This window comes from Peromyscus maniculatus, chromosome 8, assembly GCF_049852395.1.
Source record: "Peromyscus maniculatus bairdii isolate BWxNUB_F1_BW_parent chromosome 8, HU_Pman_BW_mat_3.1, whole genome shotgun sequence".
NCBI lineage: Eukaryota > Metazoa > Chordata > Mammalia > Rodentia > Cricetidae > Peromyscus > Peromyscus maniculatus.
In genome coordinates, this window is record NC_134859.1 from 102,717,746 (window position 1) to 102,737,881 (window position 20,136).

Sequence of the window (20,136 nt, forward strand, 5' to 3'; positions counted from 1 at the left end):
TACACCTAGTCCAATAGGCTACAGCCTTGAAGTAAAATTTCCCCAAGGAAACCAGCTTCACTTTTAAAGTCTTTTAATTACTCAGCTGAAGACCACCCAAAGTATCAGACTTCAAGTCAGCTGTACGTAAGTGAGGGCCACATCAAGACTCCTTCAATGCAGCCCTGCAGGTGAAGGGCTGCCCACTCTACCACTGAGCCACAGCCCCAACCCCAGATGAACTGATCTTGGTGGCATCGGAACGTCTTGTCTGGCTAAGGAGATCATCTAAAGACACCTTAGGAGCAAAGAGGGCCACCCATCACCTAGTTTCTCAATATCGCTGCTGAGTGACGGAGTCTAGGAGAGTGAGCAGTACAGGGCTGGTCCGGGGCCCAGGAGACCTCCAATGCACTGGGAACCAGCAAAAGAGCTTTGTGTCTCTTGCAAAAAGGCTGTTGCTCACTCTGTCACTGAGGATGACTCTTAGTGTCACATGTCTGGGGGAAATGGCCATTGGTCAAATAGGCTTTGTCATACAAATACTACAGAAACCCACAGTTCCCCACTTTGTCTTGATACTCAGGAAGGTAACACTAAATATAATGCTTGAATGCAGGGATGGCTCTGACTCTGGGTCCGTCTCTTCTCCCCCACCCCTTTTCCTCCGTGCCCTGTGACCTTTCTCAGATGCTGACTTTAAGCGCCCTTTGGCACATGTGGGTCTGTTATAAACTACCTCAAATCCCCTTTGTGAATGGTAGACACACAAAGGCACACACACTAAAATGACTTAAGAAAAGCAGGGCTGGAGAGATGGCTCAGAGGTTAAGAGTACTGGCTGCTCTTCCAGAGGTCCTGAGTTCAATTCCCAGCACCCACATGGTGGCTCACAACCAACTATAATGGGATCTGATGCTCTCTTCTGGCAGAACACTGTACACATAATAAATGAATAAATCTTAAAAAGAAAGAAAGAGAAGCAGCCCAGCCAGGCATGGTGGTGCACACCTGCAACTCCAGAGCTTAGACGGTGGAGGAAGAAAGATCAGGAATTGAAAGCCACCTGAGATGCATGTGAAACTTTCTCAAAGCAGAGGAGGAGGAAGAGGGGAGGAAATGCAGACAGTGACAGAGGTCTGGGTCCAACCAGGGTTCGTTAGCTTTTTTTTTTTTTTTTCATTATTTAGGGTAGTATGTATGTATGAGCATGATGTGTGTGTGTGTGTGTGTGTGTATGAGCATGATGTGTGTGTGTGTGTGTGTGTGTGTGTGTGTGAGAGAGAGAGAGAGAGAGAGAATAGAGAGTGTTCAGGCACGCATGCAGAAATCAGAGGAGAGTGCATCAGCTCTCTTTCCACCTTTCCGTGGGTTCCAAGGATCAGCTTGTTTTCTCAGATTTGCAAGACAAACACTTCACCTACTCAGCCATCTTGCTGGTCCAATTTCATTAACTTAATTAATACATTTTTAAAAAATAATTTTTCTAGAAGAGAGAAATTGCAGTAAAGACTTTGGACAGTTGGGCGGTGCTGGCGCACACCTTTAATCCCAGCACTCGGGAGGCAGAGCCAGGCGGATCTCTGTGAGTTTGAGGCCAGCCTGGGCTACAGAGTGAGATCCAGGACAGGCACCAAAACTACACAGAGAAACCCTGTCTCGGGGAAAAAAAAAAAATGGACAATAAGGGCGGGAGAGATGGCTCAGCTGATAAAGGGGTCTGCAGCCAACCAGGGAGCAACACGGTAGGAGAAAGCAGCACCTACCACACCACACCATGTGCACACACACACACACACACACACACACACACACACACACACACACACACAAATGGATAATGAAGGTAATAACTTCTTAATCTAGACAATAGACAGGTCTATTGTGGATTTAAAGGAAAGAAGTCAACAAGGCTTGTCGTTGACCACTCAGAGCTCTCTATGATTGCCCAGATTAAAAACAAAACTTAACAACCAGGCCAGAAACTAAACAGGATCAGCACGTCTGTCACCCCAGCACTCAGGATGTGGAGCCAGGAGAACCCCTAAAAGCTTGGGCTACATGATGAGTTGTAAGGCAGAACTACATAAGGAGACACTTAAAAAAAATAAAACCCTAAGAACCTCTCGGCACAACTGTCAATATATTCTCTTTAGAGTTTATTTATTTTATTTTATGTGTATGAGCGTTTTGTCTGCATGTTTATATGGCAGCACATGCATGCCTAGTGCCCATGGAGATCAGAAAAGGGCATCGGACCCTCTGAAACTAGAGTTGTGGATCGTTGTGAGCTGCCGTGATGGATGCTGGGAAGCAAAACCAGATCCTTTGCAAGGGTGATAAGTGCTCTTAGTGGCTGAGCCACATCTCCAGCCCCACCAATAAATTCTTGGTGGTAAAAAGACCAACTGAGAGCAGGCCCTGCCTGAAGCCTGAGTTCAGTTGGGTCTGAAGAGCTGAACTCACCAACTCCACAAAGGTCAAAGTATCACAGTGAGTGAAGACAGACCCAAGGGCTTCCTCATCCTGTAAAGCAAAAGGGACGAGGATTGTGTCTGCCGTGTCCTCTAGGAAGTAAACCGGGGCATGCAGGCTCCCCTAGACTATTCTCTCTAGGAAGTACATCTTGAAGCCTGGGGAAGGTCAATGTGAGATGCAAATTAACAAAGCCACTGTTCATAACAAATAAATGGTGCTCTTCAATCCAGGAGGAAATGAAAGCCCAGCTGAATCTCATTTGGGAGGTAGAGGCTGAAGAGTCATAGTCAGGAAACGTCCAAAGTCAACATCACACAGACAATGTCCTGTTCAACCCACGCTGATACTGGTTCCCTCCCACACCAGTCAGAGCCCCAAATGTCTGGGGCGCATGGACCTGAGGCTTTCGCAGTCTCTCTACTTTTGTGTCTTTATGAATGCAGATGAAGTCTGCCTCTCTAAAGCCTTCCAATGACCTCCAGTGATTGTCTTTGGAAAGTGGCTGCTGTCCACCTAGAAATCAAGGCCTTTGTCTTCCCATCCACCCTCCCATTCCTGCTCCTACAGTCCTCTGGGCACAGTCTCATAGTTCATGGAGTTCATGGATAGTTCTGTCATGTGCTCTGTGATTCCTTTTGAAACATTTCACCCAAATTTCCAGGCTGGTTCTCACTGTGCTTCCTCTCAGACTGACCTCCAGGGGAGAGTGACCTTTGTCCTGTTTCCTAAAGTTCTCCTCTCTCTGGGACACTGTCCTCGCCAAGGGTTTGGTCCAGGACCAGCTGTGAACTATTCCCAAGGCTCGCCCTAGGCATCCTGATCTCTCTTTCCACACCCGGGTCCTTTTGGACTAGCACACACGGGAAATCCATCACGTTATCTGACCTTCCAAGGAGCAGATGCCAAAACAACATGTGCGAGGATTTTATTGGGAAACACCTAGATGGCAAATGAGGTTGAAGCCAGAGAAACATCGGGCTCTGACTCAGGTTGGAATTCCAAGGGTGGTGGTCCTCAAGCCAAAGCCAGCTGTTAGAGGAGTCTAGTATCCCCAGGAACAGGTCAGACATAACGTCCCTGCCATGTTCTGCCTTTGCCTCGGAATTGTCCATGGGCCATGTGACCCCAGGGCAAACACAGCAATGATGGATGGAGCTCAGAACAGAGCAGCAGGCCAACCATGTCAGAGAAGTCTGGGGATGGGAGGGAATCCATATGGCATGTTCTTACAGTTATCTCAGGTGTTCATGAACTTGGTTTGGCATAGTTTCCCTCTATACCCTGAGCCTTTTTTTTTTCTTTCTGAGACAGGGTTTCTCTGTGTAGCTTTGGAGCCTGTCCTGGAACTCGATCTGGCCTCGAACTAACAGAGATCCATCTACCTCTGCCTCCCAAGTGTTGGATTAAAGGCGTGTGCCACCCTGAGCTACCCTGAGCCTTTTTCAGTGACTTCAATTAAAAAAAATCAAGAAGAGAGAGAGAGAGAGAGAGAGAGAGAGAGAGAGAGAGAGAGAGAGAGAGAACCTCTAGATCTGAGTGCCTCTGTGTTTATCTGTGAGGTTTTGTGTGTGTTACTGGGGGTGGGTCACATGCCACAGTGTGTGTAGAGGTCAACGACATCTTGCCTAGAGTCTGTCTATCCTTCTACCAGGTAGGTACCAGGGATTGAATTCAGGTTATTGTCTGGTGACAGTCATCTTTACCTGGTGAGCCATTTCATCAGCCCTATCTGTGAGCTTTTATATTTGTGTACATATTTCTATGTCCGTGTTTGTGTATTATATATGTCTGTCTGTCTGTCTGTCTGTCTATCTCTGTGTACTGTATAGATGTATGTGTCTGTATTTTTCTATTTGTGTGTGTGTGTGTGTGTGTGTGTGTGTGTGTGTGTGTTCAGAAAGAATCACCTCCTACAGTCACAACTAATCCACCCAGAGCCCTCACCCCGTCTCCGTTGCTGCTTTTCAGACCATCCTGGTCGGTGACAGTGGCGTTGGGAAGACATCTCTACTGGTTCAGTTCGACCAGGGCAAGTTCATCCCTGGCTCCTTCTCAGCCACTGTGGGCATCGGATTCACAGTAAGTACTCACTGGCTCTGCCAGCCCTGGAGCCCTGGATGTGTGTCAGGGTGCCAGCCAGAAACAGGCAGGTGCTTAGATGAGACCATTAGAAGGATCTGAGTAAACAACTATTTCCAGAGATGCAGGCAAGTTAGTGAGGACTGGAGAGGGTTGGGCTTGGCATGGAGTTGTGGAGACTCTGTTTTACTTTGACTCTAAAGGCCAACAGAACAAGTGTATCTGGGTGTAGATACTCAGGTCAACCCAAGGCTGCAAAGATTCTGGAAGGGTAAGAAATGACACATGACAGTACAGAATGTGCAAACTTGCATGGCCACGTGGGTTGGGAGTCAGCAGGCAAGGGTTGAGTCTGGTTTTCAGCTCTCAGTGTCTCCTGGGACACAGCACTGGGGTGTGAGTGGGTAGGTGGGTATCTAATTAGAAAGTGGAGTCAGACCCTTTCCCCCACCATTCTCCACAGTCTAGTAGCCCTGCTCTGTCATATATCCTCATGTGACAGACCAGCCCCCACATTTATTTACCCCAGGGACTCTTGAGGATTGAGAGATAAGAGACTTACTTAGAAATAAAGAGGGGAGAGAAACAGAGAAAACACAGGATAGACTCGGGTGGGCCTGGATCCTTATCCACCGGCCCAGAACTTTATTCCAAAGGTCTATTTATAACAATGACAAGGGGTGGAGCAAAAGATCTCTCCCTTGCTAGTTACAGTCAAGTGTAGACCCTTAAAAACACCTGATACTCAGGCCCGTGGTCCAATCAACCTCTCATGCACTAGGAACATGCCACTAGGAAACCTCGTGGGTTACAACACCCTCACCTCCCTGACTTTCCCATGCCTGCAGGGAAAGCTCTGATCCCCTTGAGTTCTCGGAAAGGTCTTCCATATGGCTTTGCCCCTCTCTCGTGCTGTTGAGTCTCTGAAATCCTAGTATCTCAGAGACAGGGAGATGAGGTGTCATGTCCTGGGTACTGTGGGAGTTTGAAAACCTCTAGACAAACCGAAGCATGGGGCCTGTGAGGTCACATTTGGGGCTGGGACACACAATGCTACACTGGTGAAGGGAGAGAGGAGGAAATCCAGAAATAGGCTTTCCCCAGAGGCCAGAGGGAGGAAGGCAAGGTTCCAGACTGGACATAGATACAGATGACTTCAGAAGGTGAGTGGGAATGGAGAGCTGCCCAGCCTGTGAACTGTCTGACCCAGAACCTGTCTGGAAACATCCCCACCCAAGTGCTCTCAAAATTAGGGTGAGTTGAGCCCTGGCCTTCTCTAAGGAGAAGGCAGAACAAGGTAGGGCTGAGTCCCAGAAGGCCAAGGCTCTTTGGGCAATTCCCTAAGACCTTGGATCAGCCTGTCTAGAAGTAAGATGGATGTCTCTGTGCCAGGGACAGCCTACTCCAGCCAAGGTCACACCTCCCTCACAGTCACACCCATATATTTTTTTACCTATCCTTGCACCTGACTTAGAGAACAGAAAGCAGGTAATCTTGGGTCTGAAAATTCTGATGCACATCCGAACAAGTCACGGGGGTATCATCTCTGAACTTGGCTACTAGTCTATCAAGGATATTAAGGCAAATCTATGAGTGAGAAGAAAGAATTTAGTCAGAGAAATCCAAGCCTCCCAGCCAGGATGAGAGAAGTCTCCGGTTGACCTTCGGATAGCCTTGTACATCCTCAACTGAGGCCAGCATTCAGAATATTGGCAGCTTGAGTGAAGCTTGAGCCTGGAGACACTTGGGTCAAGGGTGAGACCTTGAACTACAAACAAGCACAACCATGCTCCACAGCTGGGACCCAAATCCAGGGAAAGTCTCACTAGGGACAGCGGGCAGGATACCCACATGTGACAGTACCCACACAGAGGAAGTGTGATGGAGTCCAGCCATAGCTGGATTGTGACAATGTATATTCCCCTTATTGCTACCCTGTTTAGTGTTAGGGACCTTCCACTCCCTCCTGGTTCATCCCCTGCCCAAAACAGCTGGATCTTTGCACCGCAGCTATTCTCCCACATCCTGCTAGGCAAGGATGCTGAAGGACGTTGGGTGTCCTTCAAATACTGGTCCCTAGAGATATTGGTTATAAAACCCTTGTTTACTGACCTATCACGCAGTGAGATATTTATTATTATTATTATTATTATTATTATTATTATTATTATTATTATTATTATTGTTACTATTTTCTATGTGTATAGCTGTTTCGTGCCTAATGCCCATGGAGACCAGAAGAAGGCACTGGATCCCCTGAAACTGTAGTTACAGACAGCTGTGTGCTGCCAAGCGGGTTCTGGGAATCAAACCCAGGTCTTCTGGAAGAGCCAACAGTGTCCTTAACCACTGAGCCATCTCAAGCCACAACCGAGAGATTTTTGTTGTTGTTGTTAAGCACATCGAGTAATTTGCAAGTGCCCTGGGTCGGGCTTGGACTCCAGAGTAGTGACAACTGGAGCAAAAGGGTCCACCAGGCTCTTGCTGGCCCTGCTCAGGAGGCTGAATGAAGCCTGGGCAACAAGAGAAGGGAACACAGAATGAGATGGCACTCACTGAGAAAATTCCAGGTCCGTGGCCTTTCAGGCATGGAGCTGACACCTCTCAAGTCCTGGTATCCCCCCAATTCTCTAGCACAAGCCCTGACACACTGGCTGCAGAGTCCTGTTGCTGGGTTTACTGGAGTGCTAACATCAACAGGATTCACAGCGGTATGAATCAGACTCTCCGTCTTTTCTAGTGTACTGATGTAAAACACTAGACTTCTTTTAAAAGGTACTGTCTCTTTGGGAGCTCTACCTTCATTACCCCTGTTTAACACATGCTTTTATAACCAAACTGCAGGTTTTTCAAGACTTTCTGTTCATCTTCTTGCTCTTGAGTCACTATAAACCCGGCTATAAGCAGCTGGCAATAACTATGCCAGAGCCTGAATGTCGAACTGCCTTAATACTTCCTCCACTGGGTTAATTAGCCCCCTACTTTTAAACTCAACCCTCTACCAAGTCTGAGAACCCAGGTAAAATGTTAAAAAGTTCTTAGCAAGATCATAACATGAATAGCTTATAATCCAATACACCCCTCCCCCCCCAACTCTCATTCCCATCAAAAAGCTCATAAATATCATCTTTATTGTCCACATTGTTTTCAGCATCACAATCACCTATTGAGGTCAGTGTACAGCACTCTAGGGCCTTTGCTAGCCCATGTGTCCAAACTCTTCCAAATTCTTCCTGCAAACCAGTTCCAAAGGCAAAGACCCTCACAGTTAGATTAGTCACAGCAGCATCCCCACTCCTGGTACCAATTTGATGCATTAGACTTTTTATCACTTTCGTTTTTAAAGGCTGCCATAAACAACTTGAAGAAAGGTTTATTTTGGCTCACAATTTCAGAGCTTCTTTTGTGGTCTTTGGCTCTGTTGATGCTGAACTCATAATGAGACAGAACATCAGAGATACCTCATGGCAGACAGGAACCAGGGAGAGAGATAAAGTATAACTTTAAGTATAAACCTGTGACCTACTTTCTCCAGCTAGGACTTGGCTCTTAAAAATTCTACCATCTCCCACAAATAATGCCACTGGCTGGGGACCAGGCATTTCCTAAAGAGCAACTTATACAAGGACATTTTGTATTCAAACCATAAAACATTTTTTTTTTTTTTTGGTTTTTTCGAGACAGGGTTTCTCTGTGTAGCTTTGCGCCTTTCCTGGAGCTCACTTGGTAGCCCAGGCTGGCCTCGAACTCACAGAGATCCGCCTGGCTCTGCCTCCCGAGTGCTGGGATTAAAGGCGTGCACCACCACCGCCCGGCCATAAAACATTTTTAATCAACCCCTGTCCTACTGCAGGGGTTACAGTGGGTTGTTAGAGCTTGTCTTTATTTTTTTCCCAGACTCTCCAGTTTTATCTAAACAATATTGTAAAATTTATCTCCAAATCCTTCCTCTGTCCATCTCCCATCATCTCACTATTGCCTATTAAAGTCTAAACCCTTCACCTTCTGGTTGAGGTAGCACACAGTTGGGGTTAGTGGTTCTCAACACTCATTTGGAGTGTGTAAAAACCTGCAGAGGCTGTTTGCGAAGGATCAGGATAGGGGAAGAGTCAGCATTTTGACATGACCTGGGAGCTGTGCTGTGGGTGATCTATGCACCACAGTTTGCAAAACCTGAGTATCGACCTTGTTACTCCAGCCTCTACCTTCTTCTCCCCTCCACATATGGACCCTGCAGCACTGTGCTATGTGGTCAACAACCTTGGGATTCTCTTCAGCCCACCTGCATATCTGGGAGGAACCCCAGTGTTCCTCTAAATAGAGGAGGGTGCCTATCAAGAAGGCTATGTGAGTGTGTGGGCTGTGACCTATAACACAGTAGGGCAGGGCTTCTGATTGGATGGTAATGCAGTGTGTATGTGCATTTCACATCTGGGGGCGGTGCATGAGAGAGGTTGGATAATTTATATTGTTTTGTATTTGAGGGTGATTTGGGGCATCTGGAAAGGATGTGAGATGTCTTAGTTAGGGTTTCTATTGCTGTGAAGAGACATCATGACCACAGCAACCCTTACAAAGGAAAACATTTAATTGAGGTGGCTTACATTTTCAAAGGTCTAGTCCATTATCATTATGGCAGGGAGCATGGCGGCATGCAGGCAGACATGATGCTGGAGAATTCTACATCTTGATCCAAAAGCAACAGGAAGTGGTCTGTCTCACCGGGCATGGCTTAAGCATATGAGACCTCGAAGCCCACAGTGACACACTTCCTCCAACAAGACCACACCTACTCCAACAAGGCCACACTTCCCAATAGTGACCACACAACTCCCTTTGGGGGCCATTTTTTTTTTTTCAAAATACCACATGAGATATGCAGTCAATTTGTGAGCATTGATGCATCCTATGTGTTCTTAGTGTGATGCAAATTATGTCTGTGGTTTCCATGTAGTTACAGACATGCATCCATTTACCCAGAGGTCCCAACAAGCATTGCCCAGAAAAAGGACTGCACTCTCCCAGTTCTCTGTAAGAATACTTTTGTCTCTGCTGTCTCTCAAGATGCCTGGTCTGCTCCATGCCAAACCTACCCTTCTAAAAAGAGTGTAACCCATGACCTACTTCCTCCAGCTAAAGCCCCGACCCCTGAAGCCTCTACCTCCTCCCCAAATAATCTGGAGCCAACAAGAGAAAGCAAAGTCCTGAACCAAGGTGTCAGCAGGTTCACCTTAGCCTTCTCCCGGCTGCTGCCCAGCTTTGTTGAGCCCCGGGCATCCTTCATGTTTCTGTCTTCACAAGACTGTCTTCTCCCTGTTTACTTTAAGTCTTTTCTAGTAACACCAATCACATTGGTTTAGGGGCTTGTCTCTGCTACTTTTCCTCGTGCTGCGATAAACTACGCTGGTGTGATTTATGAGGAAAGTAAGTCTGAGGTGGTAGTCCATCATGGCAGGGAAGCCCAGCAGCAGGGGCTTGAAGAGACAGCTGGTAACACTGCAACCGGAGGCAAGGGACAGAGAGCAGTGAGTGTCCGTGCTCAGCTGGCTTCCTCCTCTTGGCTGGGTCTGCCCACCTCAACTGACCTAATCAAGACAATCCCTCCCAGGTGGTGGTGGTGCATGCCTTTAATCCCAGCACTCAGGAGGCAGAGCCAGGCGGTTCTTGGAGTTTGAGGCTAACCTGGTCTACAAAGTGAGTTCCAGGACAGCCAGGACTAAACAGAGAAGTCCTGTCTTGAAAAACCAAAAAATAATAAAATAAAATAAAAATAAAAATAAAAATCCCTTATAGGTGTGTCCAAAGTCCCATCTCCCAGGTGATTCTGGGCCCTGCCAAGTTCATGGTTGATATTAACTAGCACAGGGCCCCTATTCCAGCATGACCCAATTGTAATTTACATCTCTAATGTCCTTGTTACCAAGGAAGGTCACATTCTGGGGTACCAGTGCCTGGGGCTTCAGCGTATCTCTTGGGGGACACAATGTAACCCATAACATTAGTCTCCAGTGGAAGGTGAGCAAGGGGCAGGCCAATTCTCCTCTCCAATTCTCTCCTCGACAAGGTCACCTCCATCCATGCTCTGACCTCTTCTATCAGCTTCCATGAAACAGTTCCTGCTGATGTACACAGCCAGTGCCCAAGTCTAGAGTCACCCGAAAGCAAGCCTTGACCTTGCCCCTCACTGCCATCAGTGAAAAGTTTAGGGGGTCCACTCCCTTTTGTATACTCCTCACCCAGTCCCCCCCCCATCCAGTTCCCTTCTATACGACATTGGGATGGGGAGGATTGACCCACAAACTACTGAGCTCTGGTATGGGCAACCCCGGATTCTCCACATCCTCTGTCATCAGGAGCTCAGGGCTCCTGGGCTGTACTGGAAACCGCTCAAAACGACCCACAAATTCATGTGGCACCCACTTGGTGGCCAGGCCTGGGCCTCACCTGAATAAGGCTGGCCCTACCTTGCCTCCTTGGAAAGGAAGGCTGCAAAAGCCCACCTTTGAGAACGTTCCCATGGTGGGACATTAGACCAACAAGTCAGGGAGAAATGAGATATGATACACCACAGAGGGCGCAAGGTATTAGTACCACCCAAGAGCTCCCCAAATGGCACAGCGCCAGTGCACTCCAAAGTGAGTGTCGGTGAACAAAAGCAGACTCCGATGAGCTCCAGCTGGGGTCCATCAGCAAAAAAGGGACTGTGTAGGTGCTAACCCCAGAATGCAGTTCCCTGTCAAACACTGCTCAGAGGCATTCCCCCGCCTCCTGCCTGCAGGTAAAGTACTGGCTGGCTGGAGCTCTGGTGCCCCCTCCTGGCCACGATATACAGCCACAGTAGGAAACCAGGCGCCACACCTTCCGCAGTTAGCTGGGTCTCCCGGGTCAGCCGCCTCGATGGCAACCCAACCCCGCCGCTGTGACCTTAGGGTACTGGCCCTGTACCTGGACTCATTCGGTGCTGTGAGAGCACTAAACTAGGCCAATGTCTCTCAGGAGGCCTACCAGTCCCTAGGCGCGCATTCTGCAAGTCCTAGACATCCTGGCAGGCGTCGTCGAGGGGATGGCGGGACGGAGGGAGGAGCCTATCAGGGTCCGAGCCAGTTGGTGGATGGGGAGGGAGGAGTGGGCGGAGCCTAGGGCAGGGCGGTTCCGAGCTCTCCCTCGCCCGCAGCGAGCCCGGCTCACCTCTGACTGTCCGGGGACATGACTGGCACGCCGGGAGCTGCTACCACCGGGGATGGCGAAGCCCCCGAGCGCTCCCCGCCCTGCAGTCCGAACTACGATCTCACGGGCAAGGTGGGTGGGGCGCTGCGTCCAGGGCTAGGGACCCCCAGGCCGGTTCTGAGGGACATCCTTCCTGGTGTCCTTTGCCACAGGACCCTGTCCTTCCCCGTCTACTCCCCTCTCTGGAAGTGTCTAGATTGGACTCAGTTGGTCCCAGGTCAGCTGGGTATGGGGTCTGGAGCATAACCCCTAGGCCCATCTCAGTCTCTAGAGATCTAGACTGACCTCGAAGGGCGTGGGGCAAGGCAGATCAGAAGGACTTAGACTCCCCACCCTGTGGACAACAACCTAGTTCTCTTCTGCCACACTTTGGAGGTGCGAGGAGATGGGGACTCCCTGAAGACGCAGATGCCTGCGGAGGCATCTCAAGGTTAATGCCCTTTTTGAGCTAAGCCTCAGAGAGTGACACCTGTCACCCACTTCCAATGCTTTGGGTCCCCACTCAGCAGCAAGTCCCATCCTTGTCCTCCCCAATGCCTCCAGACATAGTCTCGCAGCCTCTCCCCCACAGTAAGCTGGAGCCCCCCCACCCCCTAAGCTGTGTGCAGCCAGCCTACAAGTCCACTTGGGAATTTTTAGAAGCTGAGAAAGGCACAGCAATTAGTGGCAGTGGCCCACCCTCCCTCCTCCGATGGCTGTAAAGGGTGCGTACCTTCTGCAGGAATGCCCTGAACAAAAGCAGGTGGGAGAAGCATGGGCACTAGCCTGCCTCCACCTCCCTCATCTGTGTCCTTGGAGTAAGCAAGTACACGGAACTCTAAAAAGAGATGCTGAGCCAGCCAGCGGCTTGCCCTCGTCCCCTGCAGTAAGGGAGGGCTGTGCTAGGCAGAACTGATGCCTGTTCTTGAAGGACACATGCCTCTTTCCGTGTCTTGATACCTCCCCAACACCAGGTCTCACTCTCACTGGGAGCCTCAGGTCTCCACCCCCAGGGTTTCAGGGGAAACCAGACTGCCAGCCTACCCACCGGGAGTCGGAGCCCTTGAGATAGGCGTCCTGTGTGGGCTTGTGGCAGGAAATGGGGCCCTAAGTTTTCAGTGGGGGGAGGGATCTGCTGCTGGCCGGCCTCCAGGCTGATGGTGTGTGTGTGGGGGGGGGGTCTCCTGACCTTCTTGCCCTGCAGGCCAGCTGAACTGTTTACCTAGGAGGTGGCAGGGCTGAGCAGCTGTTTGTGTTTGGTGGACTTGACTGGCTAGGTGGCTGGCTGCATGGTTTGCTCAAGGCAGCTGTGATCTGTAAAGTAAACAGTGCCAGTGTTCTGCCCCCCCTCCCCGGAGCTGGGTCCCTAGAGCCATCGGAGTGCCTGGACAGCAAAGTACCTAACCCCTAACCTGCCAAGGCTTGACCTAGTTCTGAGTCCGTAGTTGTGTGAAAGAAACATGGTGGGTGGGAAAGCTCCTCGGAACACCTGAGGAGGTCGAGGGTCTCGGCCGAGTACCCACCCCAGGGCCACTCTTCCCTGAGTCCTTATGGCTCACACCAACCTTGTTGACCCTAGACATCAACAAACTCTAGGAAGGCCTCAAAGGAATGTGCCTTCCACTTCCCACCTATTATGATAGGCAAACTGCAGGAAAAAATTAAGGACTTTCCCCCAAAGCACACAGTAAGGTGTTTATAGTACAAGAACTCAGCCTTGCATCCCTTCTGCTCAGGCCCACCCCCACATCTCTTGACCAAAGTCAACCAATCGATCCCAAGACCTCATATCTGTGGAAGGAAAGCTTTTCGGTTCTTCCATCAAGTTCAGAGAGTCCAATAATTCCACCCTTATTAACAGCCTAAACAGACAGTTGGGAACATTCTGACTTTAAACCTATACTTCCATTCTTCAAGATGTCTGAGCCAAGAGATTCCCCCCACCATCCCTACATATTCCCCCACAGTGATCCAAAGATGCCAGTTTGCAGCCATTTGTCTTTCCTGGGAGGTTTCTGCTAAAGACTTCAGACTAACTGTCTCCTCATCTCAGAATAAATGTCAGCTTTCCCTAATTCTTGCAAGTCTATTGTGAACATAAGTCCTCATTAGACACTTCCAATTAATGTCTGGCCCAAAAGGAAACTCCAGCAATAGTCATTTAAAGACAGTGTAGTTAAAGAAAATGTTCCACCCGTCAAGTCTTTGAGGACACTGGCTAGGACAAGAGGCTCGGAGGGAGAATGTGGGAGGCTGAGGCAGGGAGAATGGGGAAGAGAAGCAGGGCAATAGCAGAGGCAGGCTTGCTGGAGGCCCACGCTCCTCTGTCCTGCCGGCAGGCTTCTCCACCTTTCTCTCCTTCTCTGACCCTCTCCAGGACATTCCTCTCTGGAATCCCAGAAGACCCCTTCTCCTGCCCAGTCGCCATTAACTGCCTCTGCCCCCATCTCCTAGGTGATGCTTCTGGGAGACTCGGGTGTCGGCAAAACCTGTTTCCTGATCCAATTCAAAGACGGGGCCTTCCTGTCCGGAACCTTCATAGCCACCGTCGGCATAGACTTCAGGGTGAGGTGGTGCAGGCTCCCTCTGCAGTGAGCTAGTTACAGCTCAGGCTCAAGAAGGGTGCCCTCTCTTTGTCTTTGACTCCTGAGGGCACCTGGGGCTTACTGCCTGGGAGGCCCCAGAGGTCAAAGGAGTCTGGGTAGGGTCAGCATCTTGCTCACCTTCTTCTCTGCTCTTAGATACTGTCCCCAGACAAGGTAGCCTCATTTCATGGTCTAAGTCCTGAGAGCCCCTTGCTCATGGCCATCTGAGCTGGGTCCCTGTCACGGTCAGTCTTCAAGAAGCGATTGCCAAGAAGTCGAAGGGCTGGGTTCAGAGAGAGAGCTCTCAGGGCTGTCCCCCATCCCAGAGGACTCTCAGGTCTCCGTCTTTATCAGTGTGCAAGCTGGACCACCGCTACTGCACACCCAAGCATCCTGGAGGGATAGGCCCGCGGAGGCTTTGCACCTCTCCCAGTGGATGGGGTGTTGAAGCTACACTGAAAGAATTATGGGTAACTGGAGGAAAGACAGTCTTGCAGGACAAGCCTCTGAAGGCCTCAGGATGTGATGGGTGCCTCATCTCTAAAGCCGAACTCGGGGAGACAGAGCTTGAAGTGGGGAAGGGTCAGATCCTCCCACACACTGCCTCTGCTGCCTGCATGGCTGGAGAAGTGGCTGACAGAGAACTAGGCGGGTCTGAAAGTCCCCCTTGCCCTAATTAGTTTTGAGGACAATAAATGGAGGAATCTTGGAACAGGTCCCCACTGCTCTACTGGAGTGATCTGACCGAAGATGTCTCAGGCTCACAACATTGCCTGTAGGCCTGGAGAGAGACCAGAACAGGATGTTGACAGACCTCGGGGGCCAGCCAACATCCCCCTCCCCACCCTCTGCCCTTTTCTCTTTCAGAACAAGGTGGTGACAGTGGACGGTGCCAGGGTGAAGCTTCAGGTAAGAGCAGTGGCTGGGATGGGGGAGGGGCTTGCGCTTGCTTCTCAACCTGAACCACAGGCCCGCAGCCCTGCCCTCAGTCTGGGGTAACTTCCTGTGGGGCCCATGAGAGGAAACTGCTTTTCTTTGTTTGATATCTGCAGAAAAAGCAGTTCCCAGGCACCCTTTCTCCCATCAAAGGCAATTCCAAATGCCCCCAGCTGGGTTTAGCCTCCCTCATTGCCCCTCCCCCTCCAGCGTTCCCAAGTCTCTACTGCTCTGAGCACCCCAACCCCTGGGCTGGAGGAGGAGAAACAGTAGCTAATGGGTTTAAGACCCCAGAAACACCACTGAAGATGTCACCAGATGCTCGGAAGCCCTGTGAGAACCCACAGAAGGAAACAGCCCCCCCATCTCACAGACTGCTCTCACACCACAGCGTGAGCCCTCCAGTCAGCAGCTAGCCTTGCTCCTTCCTGCCTCTCTCTCCTCCTAGATCTGGGACACTGCAGGACAGGAGCGCTTCCGCAGTGTGACCCACGCTTATTACCGAGATGCTCAGGGTAAGTCCTTGTCCTCTGACCTGTCCCCACTCTGAAGCACCTCTGCTGTTACCCTGATCTCCTCTACTGTCTGTCCCCCTCCAGCCTTGCTCCTGCTGTATGACATCACCAACAAATCTTCTTTTGACAACATCAGGGTAGGTCCTCCCCTCCCAAGGTCCTTCCCCCACCCCGACCATCCTGCATGTCATGAGCAGCCAGAGTAGGGCCTCCGCAGGCCAGATTACTCCAATTCTGTAAAAACAGGTAGACCATAGAGCCTGTCATCTTTGAAAAACACTCAGCGGTGACTGGGCATTTCATTGCTATGTAGGCATGGAAACCAAGCAGGCTGATGTGCCCTGTGCTGACTGTGTAGCCCTGACTGTGATTCATGAGTGTGTTTTATATCAAAGTGTTCAGAACAGTCCTGGCTCCACCCTGGACAATTATCCACAGGGACCCAGGAGAAAGCCTAAGCAGAAAACTCCATATGCATCCAGGCCAAGTTGCAACTCAGGAAGACAGAGTGAGTGGCGATGTCCTCACAACCAAACCATTAGAGAGCAATAAATACAAGCATGACTAGGTGCACAACATTGTATAGGTTTTGTGTGCTTCTTGACCTTGAGGACTGGTTTCTGAAAAGCAAGAGGAGGGGATAAGACAGCTAGCTATAAAAGGATGGAAACTGCGTAGCATTGCCACGTCCAATCCTATACTCATGGCAGACATCACTAATCGATCTCAGTACTTTTTGGTCAGAAAGGCAATACAGAAAAATGAAACCCAGAACCTTGTATATTAAAGACAAGTATTTTACTACCATACAACATCCCCAGCCAAACTTGGTCATCTCTAGCTCCATCTCCACCTCCAGTTCCTGTTTGTTGTTGTTGTTGGGTTGTTTTGTTTTGAGGCAAGGTCTAGATCGGGCTAGCCTCCAACTCTGTCCTTCTGCCTCTGTGCAGGGATTATAAGCCCGTGTTGCCACACGGGGCTGATCACATTGCTTTTGATTACTGAGCCCTTTTGTGGTTTTAGAATCCCGACAGAGCCTTCTAGGAGAAGAATACCCTGGTCCTTGGCCTCAGCCTGGCTCAGCTTCCCCTCTCCCACAGGCCTGGCTCACAGAGATTCATGAGTATGCCCAGAGAGATGTGGTGATCATGTTGCTAGGCAACAAGGTGAGTGGTTCTGTGGGAGAGGCAGTGCACTCTGACCCTTCTCTCCCACCGCCTCAGCACCAGCCCCACCCAGCTCCATATCCACCTAAATCCTTCCGGGAGGGGACTCTGAGGTCTCCAGGGCGGGAGTCAGACATGTCTTATGACTTCTACCTATCCCACTCCAAACCCCTTCCACCAACAGCCTAAAACTGCTGCCAGGTGGCTCAGCTGCCAGCCATCACTAGATCATTATGGACAGGTCAGGGGTTAAGTATGAAGTGTTTAACTCAGCTACTGTCACCCAATGAAGCTGGGTCACCACACCCTTTGCTAGAGTTACACACCTCCCCACGTGCTCAGGGCGGGCAGGGCATCGGGCACACACAGCCTGAGCAACTCAGAAACCCTGGCCCCAGGCCAATCACACCTGCCTGCAGTCCCTCGGGCTACCAGAAGAGGGCGGGCAGTGCTTGCTCATGGGGCAAAAGATGGACTTCCTGGGGTCAAGGCTTCCTTCCCTGGAGTTGATTGATTCACATGGGCTTGACAGGCGGATGTAAGCAGTGAAAGGGTGATCCGCTCTGAGGATGGAGAGACACTGGCCAGGGTAAGTGACTGCCAATGGGTTTGGGTGAGAGAGGCCAGAAGCAGACCCTGAGAATACTCTCTCCTGGGCAGGAGTATGGTGTTCCCTTCATGGAGACCAGTGCCAAGACCGGCATGAATGTGGAGCTGGCCTTCCTGGCAATTGCCAAGTGAGAGCTGAGCAGGGAAGGGAGGCCTGAGGTGGGGTGGGAAGCGATCTGGGAAGCCAGAGGTGGGGGTAGGGAATGCCCGGCTGGCTCTACGTTCCCAGCTCAGCACATGATTCTTCCCGTTCTAGGGAGCTGAAGTATCGTGCAGGCCGGCAGCCCAATGAGCCCAGCTTCCAGATCCGTGACTATGTGGAGTCCCAGAAGAAGCGCTCCAGCTGCTGCTCCTTTGTGTGACTCCCAAAGGGCTAAGAGGAGGCCCAGAGACCCTTGGGAATGCAGTCATTCTAACTGCCCAGCCAACCAGGAGAGAGCTGGGAGTTCAGTAGGCAGCCCTGGCCAGGGAGGCAGCTGCCACCCTCTTTTCTCAAGCTTCCCTGTGTCATGGGAAGGGTAAAATAATCATACTTTATCTTAATATATATAAACTAACACCAAAAAAGGCGCCAGTGTGCCATCCCTAAAAAACCACAATAGGTAGGGACTTGGTGGTCCTTCTGCCTTCTGGGACTGGGTTCTAAAAGCCTGGACCTCCCTCCTAGCAGGGGTGTTACTGCACCAGCATGGCACCAGGGAACACCAAAGCACTGGTAGGGTGTGGGAGCTGTTTGTGACCCTGTCACCATTCTCACTGGGAAGGCTAAGGAGACCCCAGCCTTCTCTTCTTCCAGCTTCCCGGGGGGCAGCCATTCCAATCAGGAAGGGCCTTAGTGCTGGGAACTAGCCCAAAGCCTCAGGAAAGATAAAAGTGGATATTGAGGTGTGTGTGTAAGAAGCAGTTACTTGGGTGGGGTCTGCTCAGCTACCTCTGGGCTTCCTCACCCTCCTTTTGGAAGTGTGCCCCTTTTTCTCTAGCATACAAGCACAGTGGGGCACCTGAAAATATTACTTTCTAGTCTCTGGACCTCACATCCCAGGGGATGCCCCACCATCCCATGGAATCTCTCCCATCAGCCTTCTGCCTGGGTTTCTACAGGTCAGAGCCAAGAAAAAAAGATTTCCTTTCTTCCCAGTCCTGTGACAAGGTGTATAGCACCACAGCTATTTAAGGCAGAGGTAAGAGCCAAAGAACTCACTGGCTCCTAGAGTGGGCGGGAAGCAGAACTGAACAACCCCATAGTCCAATTTTTCCCAGTAAGCCCCAGCTCTGTCTCCTCCCTGCTCTTTCCTTTAACTTCAGACTAATACTAGAGCCAAAACAGTTTTATCTCCTCCTCTTCTACTAAATCAGGTGAAAGGGTAGGATGTTGTCCATTTCTGGGTGAGCCGATGTAATAGGTGCAAAACAAGGTAGTTTGGTCAAGCTTTGGGTTTGGAGAAGGGCAGCAAGGAGGTCTTATAGGCCCGAGGCCATGTGTCTCCCAAAGCCCTGGCCTCACCTTTAGAAGGATGCTGGAGGTATGCAGATCCATGACCCATAGGCACCTTTTACTGCAGCTGTGTAGGCTGGGCAGAGACTGGTGCGCCAAGAAAGTATGCATTGCACATTTCTGAGGTTAACTGCATTTGCTTTCAAGGCAGAAATCTTGGTCTACTGAGTAGAGTCAGCACTCTAAACTCGGGGTGATAAGGAAGCTCTCTGTGACCTCTCATAGGCAGATCGAGGAGGAGCCTGGGCTTGCCTGTTCTCTTCTGGGGCTCTGAGCAGGTTGCAGGAGCTCCAGTCCCATAGCTCTGGGTCTCCGGCATTTGTGTTTTTCAGAATTAAATTGCAGTATTTTGGAAAGTATGGCCTGACGTTTTTTCCTGTTTGTTCCCAGAGGAAGAGGGATCACGTTGGAGAGTTTGTTACTTGGCATGTGGGCAACTGTTACCCAGTGCTCAAATCATTCCATCCTCATTCTTGGTGTTCTCATAGGCTCACCTCACCCTTAGCTGACTGCCCTCCCCCACACCAGTATCTTTGCGGGGAAGAGGGAGCTGGAAAGCTTATCTCACAACCCAACTCATTTTTCTTTCTCTGTTGAAAAAAGCCAGGCCTCCATTCCCGGTCGAGTGAATCCTGAGATTGACTACCTAGCTGTCTCTCCCCACCCCCTTTCTCTAGCCAAAGGCTGCTGCCAAAACCAAGCCTTTTATTTATTGATTGATCTACCCTCGGGCAGCCTGTCTTCTAGGTGGGCTGCAAGGAGCCTTGGCCTTTCAGACCCGCCCTACACGTTCCTAGAGGGGACCAGAGCCTAAAACTTCTCTGAATGCCAAGTCCTGAGACAGCGCAGTGACTCCACAAGTAGAAAACTTTGTTACTTAAATAACCCCGCTCCAGAGTTATTCTGTTACAGTTACCCTGTTACAGTGTTACTGTGTTACAGAAGACATCCGTCCGGTTCTTAAGCTGGCCCCGGGGAAGGGGAGGAGTGAGTGTGTGTGAGGGGTGTGGGATGGTTTCCCCGGCAACTGTCCCCCCCCTCCCCGCCCCCGCCCCCTCGAGCCAAGCTGTGCAACAGGCTTTGGCTGA

At 50.4% G+C, this 20,136-nt stretch overlaps 1 protein-coding gene across 4 annotated transcripts in view; it reads left to right on the forward strand.

The window, feature by feature from the left end:
* Rab37 (RAB37, member RAS oncogene family) overlaps positions 1-19,404 on the forward strand; it is a 65,933-nt gene extending 46,529 nt beyond the window's left edge. The window contains exons 2-10 of one of the 4 annotated variants that reach the window (XM_042283072.2): positions 4,426-4,536; positions 14,197-14,307; positions 15,195-15,236; positions 15,712-15,778; positions 15,863-15,915; positions 16,879-16,944; positions 17,477-17,533; positions 17,605-17,681; positions 17,810-19,404. In XM_042283072.2, the coding sequence (XP_042139006.1) occupies positions 4,426-4,536; positions 14,197-14,307; positions 15,195-15,236; positions 15,712-15,778; positions 15,863-15,915; positions 16,879-16,944; positions 17,477-17,533; positions 17,605-17,681; positions 17,810-17,915 (690 nt within the window). In that variant the 3' untranslated portion in view covers positions 17,916-19,404. Of the gene's footprint in view, positions 1-4,425; positions 4,537-11,698; positions 11,836-14,196; positions 14,308-15,194; positions 15,237-15,711; positions 15,779-15,862; positions 15,916-16,878; positions 16,945-17,476; positions 17,534-17,604; positions 17,682-17,809 lie in introns of those variants that run through there. The other 3 variants (XM_006997728.4, XM_006997729.4, XM_015990735.2) reach the window with 3 other exon arrangements.
* The last annotated feature ends 732 nt before the right edge of the window (positions 19,405-20,136 follow it).